We start from the raw sequence: 8,759 nt of genomic DNA, 5'->3' as shown, positions 1-8,759 counted from the left end.
TTATAATAATTCAAATTTAACCAAAATTAAATGAAAAACATCATCTATCATTAAATTTATTTGCACCTCATACTTTATCATTGAATATATAAATATTGCATACTTTCAAACTTATATCTTTCGACATACTTTACTTAGATTTTTTAAAATATGGATATGCTAGTAAGAATTAACTCAAATAAAATAAAATAACTTAAATCCTCATACTTTTAAAATAAATTATTTAAATTAACTATACCAATTTAAAAATAAAAAAATAACATAAAACAACATACAACTTCATCATGCATTTGCATGCAATAAATAAATAATAAAAAATAAAAAAACAATTTTTAGTATGGCCAAAACTTTCTTACATCCACCCAACCAAAAAAATATAAAAAATAAACCTATAATGGCCTCTAGCCAAAAATGTAATAAACAAATAATAAAATCTGAAACGAGAGTAAATCAAACTACCTAACCGTTCAAGTTCAAATCCGGACTCGTAATTTGTTTTAATCAGTTTAAAAAAATTTCAAATCCGAAGTAATGTAGAATAAATAATTCGCAACAGTACAAACAATTAATAATAATTATTAAAAAACAATTTATCGCAACGGGGTTTTGTTTATATTCTCTCCGTTCCGTTTAAGTTTCAACTTGGATAACTCAAATATAAAATAAAAATAAAAATATACAATTCAAAAATTTAGTAGCACCGCCTTTGTTAGTTGGCGGTTTGGTCAAAAACAAACAAGAGCCGTTAAAATGGCCCCAAAAACGGAGTTAAAAAAACAGAGATAAATAATAATAGAGGGAGCCAAAACCCAAGCTAAAAATGTCTACACTATGAAATTCCACGTCAGTGCAATCGACGGTCCAAATCAATCATCCGTAGGGATCAACGGTCAGAAACCGCTTTTTCTTGCCTCGTTCCTTTTATTAGTATTAAACTAATTATCGTGAGGGCACTTGTGCGGGTTTATTTTCAGTACAAAAACCGGGCATTTATTCTCCATTTTGCTACCAATCTCTGTGACTGTTTTGTGCGCGGAGGATCGAAATCCAGAGCCTGTAGGCTAGGGTTTTGTTTATTTTTCGCTCTTTGCGTTTTATCAAGGGTTCGAAACTCCTGATTTTTTTAGCAGATTAGGGTTTCTAGGGTTTCAAGGTTATTCTGCCAGTGCGGAGCGGCGGTTTTTCACTTTGTTTAAGCCATGTCGCTGAGGCCGGTTTCCAGGACTGAGGTCCGTAGGAAGAATTACAAGGTTGCCGTCGATGCAGATGAAGCGCGGCGGAAGCGTGAGGATAATATGGTGGAGATCAGGAAGAATAAGAGGGAGGAAAGCTTGCTGAAGAAGAGAAGAGAAGGCATGCAGGCGCAGCAGTTTGCTCCTGCTGTACAGTCGTCGGCCGTCGAGAAGAAAGTAAGACGGATCATTGTTTTGATGGATTTGTCGCTTATATTGGTTTGTGATCTGTTTGTTTGAGTAAGGGTTTATTTTTTCAGTGAAATGTTTATTGTGTGCAGATCTTTGAAATATCTTATTTTGTTATTCAGAGTTTGATCTAGGATCATCTGTTTTAAATTTTTTTTAATTTTTAATTTTTAATTTTTATTTTTGCTGTGAAAATATTTCCCTGGTGTAGTTCCATCGGCTGTTCTATTTTGGTATTTGTGAGGATTTTTTCGGTGGTTGTGAAAATCTGCTATTTCTGCGACTCTAGGGTAATAGTTTATTTCATTTAGTTGTTAAATAGGATAATATAATTTCTATCCACCCGCCCGTAGATCTAGGCGTTATTCAGGGTTATTGATCGTCCCTAGTTTTGTATTTGGTTATGAGTTTGGTCCTAGGCGAATTTAAGTATTTGCTATGGTTATGACGTGATCGCTTGTTTAGCTGTCAGTCATTGGGATTTTCTGTTTATTTTCGGGAAGCGGGTCTAGTTGATTTAAATCTGATCCATGCCAGTCTATGTAATGTATTGTATTTTCGCTACCCACGATCCCTTGTTGGTAAAACTCATTGCAGTGCTTTTGAATGGGTCAAATTTATTCTTGTTGACTTAGCTATATTTTTCATGACTGAAGCGAGTTTCGTCAAACCTATTTTGGATGTTCTCCATCATTGTCTATACGTCATGCTGCATCGGTGTATGGATTTGGTATTCCTTCCATTTTGAACACCTTATCAGGTTTCCCATGTTTTTGAAGGTTTGGGCAATTTTAAGCTTTATCATGCCACATGTGGATTTGAACTCGAAATTCTCTTTTGGAACCCCTCTGGCATAATCTCTACTGAGATGAACATCTTGTTTTGTCTCTTGGAAATTTGAACATAAAATTATGTGATATTTTAACCAGGATGAACTCTTAGTTCTTTTGGGGATTTGAACCCAGGAGTCTGCTTTGCAATCCACGTTGATCCATCAAGTTTTTCCATTTTACTTATTAGCAATTTCTGTTCATTGTCATGTTTTCTCAAAGATGAATAAGCAGTTGAACTTCTGTTTAATTGGGTTATTTGTGTCTCAGTTAGCTGGACTAAGGTCATCAAGTTTTTCACATTTTACCTTTTGGCAATCTCTAGTCATGGTCTTGTCTTTTCAAAGATGAAGAATGAGGTGAACTTAATTGGGGGATTTGTGTCTCAGTTAGCCTTACTACAATGTTGTATGATTTGTTAACCTATGTTTAATTACAATAGGTTTTAAAACTTTTGCAAATCAGAGGGTTGATTCACAATTAAGGTTGATTCACAATTAAGTATCCATTGTTGTGTACGTTTTCTTGCACATGTTATGGGGGATATTTAATAATCTAAAAGCTATTGTATTCCCATCATGTTAGTGGGTTTGTGTGGTTTCTTAATCCTCTTTTTATTTGCGAGGCTGATCTTATCCTTTTTAAAAATATTTGGGTAGTTGATATAGACACATTTATACAAAAAAACCAAGTTTTAATGTGTTCTATATGTCATTTATTGAAATTTGCTTTCCATTCAATAAATTTTCCCTTGAAATATTTTCGTTCCTGTCATACAGCATTAGAACTTATAAGATGGCTTTCCAAACTCACAGCTTCTCCTGTAGCCATGGAGAGGTATATATAGCTTTAAGATTTGTTAAGTTTTAGGGTTATATTTCAAGGATATACAAATTTGAACTTGGGATAAGAGTAAAAGGATTCTTAAATTTGATTTGATTATTGGCCATGTCCAGAATTTTTTTTCTTTAAGGCTTTAATGTTTCAGTGGGGTGACAATAAAGTGACGGGCAAGCAATTTTTTGTAGTTTGTGAGTTTTTAGCTTATTTATTTATTGTTGAGCGTTTATATTCATCCACAAGATTGTTTTGCTATGTGACATGGTAGTAAAGGCCTATGCTAATCCTTCTTGGGTTGGGAGCCAAAGATTGGGGTATCCAGTCCCGTGCATGATCTTGGCCTTATCCCCTGTTGAACCTTGGTGGATGGTGTGATTAAGGAACATACCATCTTCTACATCAATTGTGCTCAACCAATTGAGTTACAACTATTTAGTTAATATTTAGTTTTCAAAATCTAATATTAAAAAGATATTTTATCTGTTGAAGATGTTGAGATGTAACTGCCTAACTTTGTGGTTACATATAAGGAAACTTAGAATTTTTAAGTGGAATGTGGCGTTAGGACATTTGTGGAAAGCAATATCAGGTAATTTGGTCCCCATTGAAAATTAAGACTACTCTGCTCAGAGCAGAGATTTCCCAATCTCTTTGAAATCTACAGAGAAGTCTTGTAGATATCTTGAAACAGAAAATATATAAAATGTTTAGAATCACATGGTGCTTCCATATTGTAATAAAAGCTCCCAATGTATACCAACTGGTTGCAGGACCTCACCAAGATTTTTAGCTGGAGATTTGGCTGATTCCTTTGCAGACTACTCTCGCTGGCTTTAGTGGGCTCAACTGTAGTAGTAACCCTTGAGAGGACACAAATTGAACATTAAGTGTAATGATTAGAAGTTACAGTTAAACTACTTATATTATGATATTGGTGGGAATCTTTATTTTATGACCTTTAGATTTGTTAAGGAAGTGAATTTAGTTTATGGTCTTTTGGGCATATTTGACATCAAGCTCACTCAAGATGTTAACTTGGCCTCTGTATGTTGGGGTGTCTTAGCAGAAATGAGTGGTAGTTTACCTAATTAAATTTTTTTGGGGAATCACTAGGGGGAGATTTCCAAGACTCGGGGACATGGGGGAAACCTCTCTACATAGAACCACCGCTTCTGCCACCACTGCCGGGTTGCTTGCTTTATGGCACATACTGATTGCAACCTTTAACTTTGTGAAAACTAGTTTGCCTTTCACATGCTTGCTGAAAATTTCACTTCACCTCAATTTGTATATTAGCATTGCCCCCCTCCCCCCACCCTTTGTCCCCAAATTTTGGCCCTTGGTCCCCCAGTTCAGTTTGTTTAGAATTTGTGGTAGAGTTTTAAATGGAGTGTATCGCATGGAGCTTGAAACTACAGATGTTATTTGGTTATTGAGAAGCAAGTATATGCAAATTTATTATATATTCTGAGTATTCATTGCCTGGAATTGTTACTGTAGGAGGTTTATTTGAATGCTTTGTTTAAATAATTGATTGGTTTTTTATTTATCTGGTCAGTTGGAGAGCCTTCCTGCTATGGTAGCTGGAGTATGGTCTGATGATCCTAGTTTGCAGCTTGAAGCAACAACTCAATTCCGGAAGCTACTATCAATTGGTAATCTTGTATAATTTATGTCACAAGCGAAAATAAGTTACCTTTCTACTTATGTCACTTTCATGACATTGGTTATGATTGATGCATGGTTCTTTTAACAGAACGTAGTCCTCCCATAGAGGAAGTTATTGAGGCGGGTGTGGTCCCACGTTTTGTGGAGTTTCTGACAAGGCAGGACTTTCCTCAACTTCAGGTATGATTTACGGTTTTTGTTATGAACTTATCTAGGTTGAATTTTGTTTGTTAGTGTGCACACCTTTTTATGCTTATCTTATTGCGTTTGTGCATGGATTTCCTTTTGGCAAAGGAGAGGGACATAAATGCAGAAACTTTTTTGGGTTTTGTTGAGCTTGTTGGTTTTCATCATATTTAACAGAAATTGAGTTTCTTTTTACAGGAAAATGCTAGAAATACTTAATTCTTTGTTTTTTTTGTTGATTTGTAGTTTGAGGCAGCCTGGGCATTGACAAATATAGCTTCAGGCACATCTGATCATACTCGAGTAGTCATTGACCATGGAGCAGTACCAATTTTTGTACAGCTCCTGAGTTCTCCAAGTGATGATGTTCGGGAGCAGGTTAAGCTTTTGCATATTGTTCCTGTTCTCCATTAATTCATCTGTATTTTTAAAATTTTTTGTCCTTGGAATACATAATTGTCTCTGATAATATTTTTGTTCTGATATTTTGTCAGGCTGTCTGGGCATTGGGTAACGTGGCTGGTGACTCCCCCAAGTGCAGAGATCTAGTTCTTTCCCATGGTGCTCTCATGCCACTTCTCGCTCAACTGAATGAACATGCTAAGCTTTCAATGTTGAGAAATGCAACATGGACATTGTCTAATTTTTGCCGAGGCAAACCACAACCAGCTTTTGAGCAAGTACATCAATTTACCCGTATCTTTTGTTGTTTATACATGAATAAGTTTTATATTACTTTTTGTTTCATGCATTTGCTAAATTTTGTTTTGCTCTCAGACAAAGCCAGCCCTACCTGCACTTGAGCGGCTCATTCATTCAAATGATGAAGAAGTTTTGACAGATGCTTGCTGGGCTCTGTCTTATCTCTCCGATGGGACAAATGATAAAATTCAAGCTGTGATTGAGGCTGGTGTCTGTCGCAGGCTTGTTGAGCTCCTGCTGTAAGTTTAAATTGTTAGTTTGTAATTGTAGATTAGGTGTGCTAATTTTATTTATTGTTGTTAACAATTTGTATTGCACCAGATATAATGGATTGTATGACAGATTAATCCTTTTGGCTCCATGTTTGGATTGTTGTACATGTTTACAACTGCTAATGTTGATTTGTTTTGGATAATTTGAAAAACTTGCATGTATGTTTATGTTTACAGGCATCCCTCTCCATCTGTCCTTATTCCAGCTCTCCGAACGGTGGGCAATATTGTAACTGGTGATGATTTGCAGACTCAGGTATAAGTTTATTTTGTCATATTTGTTAGATTTTCATATCAATAATTAGTTCTCTTTGTAAGTGTATGATGCTTTCAGTGGACGATTTCATTGACTTCTGTTGTGGTGGTTTATTTAAATTCAGTACATAATCAACAACCAAGCACTCCCTTGCTTGTTAGCTCTGTTAACCCATAATCACAAGAAGAGTATCAAGAAGGAAGCTTGCTGGACCATTTCAAACATAACTGCAGGAAACAAAGAACAGATTCAGGTATTAGGATATGTTATCCTGACTAGAGAAGTATCTTTTTTGAATGGTGTAAAACTAAATTATTTTAAGGCTTGATATTTATTAATGAATGTTTTGGTTTTCAGGCTGTGATCGATGCAAACATTATTCCTCCACTTGTTCAGCTCCTTCAAACTGCTGAATTTGATATTAAGAAAGAAGCAGCATGGGCCATATCAAATGCAACTTCTGGTGGTACACATGAACAGATCAAGTATGTATTCTTTACATGTAGCTCGCAAATTGTGAATACTGTTGCAATTATGCTGGAGGATTAAGTAACATAAATACAAATCAAAAGCTTGTTTCATCCATTTGACCTTTCATCCATTTGACCTTTGATACTTTGGGTATTTTGCAGGTATCTGGTTAATCAAGGATGTATTAAGCCTCTGTGTGATCTTTTAGTTTGTCCAGATCCAAGGATTATTACTGTGTGTCTTGAAGGACTCGAGAATATTTTGAAAGTTGGAGAAGCTGAGAAGGACCTTGGTAATACAGGAGGTGTGAATCTATACGCCCAGTATATTGATGATGCTGAAGGACTTGAGAAGATTGAGAACTTGCAAAGTCATGATAACAATGAGATTTATGAGAAAGCAGTAAAAATATTAGAAACATACTGGCTGGAAGATGAAGAAGATGATCAAGCATTACCTGCTGGAAGTGATGTTGCTCAACCAACATTCAACTTTGGTGCTAATCAACCAACAGTGCCATCTGGTGGATTCAACTTTGGTTGAGAAGGTATGATTTTGTTTCCATCCAGTGTCACTGTTTGATGGAAGGCTCTTTGTGTTGAAAACTTTTTCAGTTAACATCTGTTTCTTTCAGGGATTTGAGCTGTTGAAATTTGGGGGGAGGCTATGCTATGGGTGTTAAGAACGGCCGTTTCCAATATCTCTTATCTATGTGGAGTCCGTTATTGCAAGGAAAATGCTTGGTTTTTGGATGGTGCTGGTGACAGGCTATTTCTGTTGGTATGTCAGTCTGACAATGCTAACCAAATCATGCAGACATGAGCTCCTCGGAATTAATGGGTCAGCAGTGTTGGTTTGATAGTACAGTTCTCATGCTGTACTATGGTCTTTGTCCATAAGCTGTGTTAAAGTTGCAATAATTAGATAAATGGACTGTCTGACGAGCCACCATTTGTCCTTAAGAGCTCTGTAACAGAGCTTTTTGTTGTCTGTGTCATGTGCCATGCTATTGGCATTTGGGCAATCACTTTGACAGGTCTCAAGGGTCATACTAACACTGGTTATGCATGCATTGTATTCATTGCATCAAGAAAGTGGGTCGTCATGTTATGTATATGACACTTACCGGTCAGTCTTGTGGCCACTCGGAAAATGGCCTACGTCTAATCTTGGGTTTCAGGACAATCCTGAAACTATAAAATGCATGCCTATCATGCATCTTCATTCTCTAGGAATTTTGCCTGGAGACTTTTTGGACCATAAACTTTTTTAAGTTGAAGTTCAATTTTTTACTAACTTCCATCTCTCTTCCTCTTCCTGAATGTGTCAATCTGTGCATTTGCAGTTGCACCATCGTCTTCTTGGAGTCAGTTTAAAGGGATTTCCTACTTATTTTTTTTCACTTTAGTAGTTTCCTCTCTTTCCTGTCGCCAGTTCTCATCCTATTTAGGTTGCTATACGCCTTTTTTGGACAGTTCTATATCAGTCTCCAAATGTTTTTTGGGACTATTTTGTCAATTGCTGATTATCTAGTAATGAATTGAAAGTTTACTAGTAATGATCATATATTTTAAAGACATTGGGAATTTGTTTTGAAAATATTATATAAGATGAGGCCTGAGAATTGTGTTCATACAAAGGTTGCTAGTTCTACAGTCGAATGTTTGCTTAGAACATATTTTGTGTTCCTGAATTTCTTTTGGAAATATTAGATATTTCGAGATCTTGATACTTAATATTTTCTTATATTACAATGGTAATGTCACTTATTGCATGGTGAGATGCGATTTAGTATGGTGTATGTGATATTTCCAGTGATTACTTCGAATTGCGTTGCAAGGTTGCAAACTCGTGATTTACAATAGAAAAGGTTAATTTTTCAACTTCAGAATTACAAGAATGTTATAAATATTTTCATTCTCAGCCGAAATCCAACATGTTTTGTTGCTAGAAATTTCATTGCGTCAGCGCGTGTAGGAATTGCCTTTATTTAGCAGGGATGTGTTAACGTCGAATTAATTTCTCCTATTTTTCGATGAGTACGATAAACTATCCATAATGCTGCTTAGAGATTGTGTAGAGGTTCTAAATTTGTTAAATTTAAACAGGTATC

At 35.7% G+C, this 8,759-nt stretch overlaps 1 protein-coding gene across 1 annotated transcript; it reads left to right on the top strand.

Annotated features, from left to right (window-relative positions):
* Nucleotides 1–950: 950 nt before the first annotated feature.
* On the top strand, nt 951–8,426 carry LOC131078827 (importin subunit alpha-1). Its single transcript, XM_058016610.2, has 11 exons — nt 951–1,409; nt 4,650–4,746; nt 4,848–4,939; nt 5,192–5,323; nt 5,440–5,625; nt 5,723–5,886; nt 6,097–6,175; nt 6,300–6,428; nt 6,533–6,660; nt 6,808–7,193; nt 7,281–8,426. The coding sequence occupies exons 1-10, from the start codon at nt 1,200–1,202 to the stop codon at nt 7,187–7,189; spliced, it is 1,599 nt and encodes a 532-aa protein (XP_057872593.1). The 5' UTR covers nt 951–1,199; the 3' UTR covers nt 7,190–7,193; nt 7,281–8,426.
* Nucleotides 8,427–8,759: the final 333 nt, after the last annotated feature.

Source organism: Cryptomeria japonica, chromosome 2 (assembly GCF_030272615.1).
Source record: "Cryptomeria japonica chromosome 2, Sugi_1.0, whole genome shotgun sequence".
Lineage (NCBI taxonomy): Eukaryota > Viridiplantae > Streptophyta > Pinopsida > Cupressales > Cupressaceae > Cryptomeria > Cryptomeria japonica.
The sequence above is the reverse complement of the archived record's forward strand: the minus strand, read 5'-3'. Positions and strand labels throughout refer to the sequence as shown.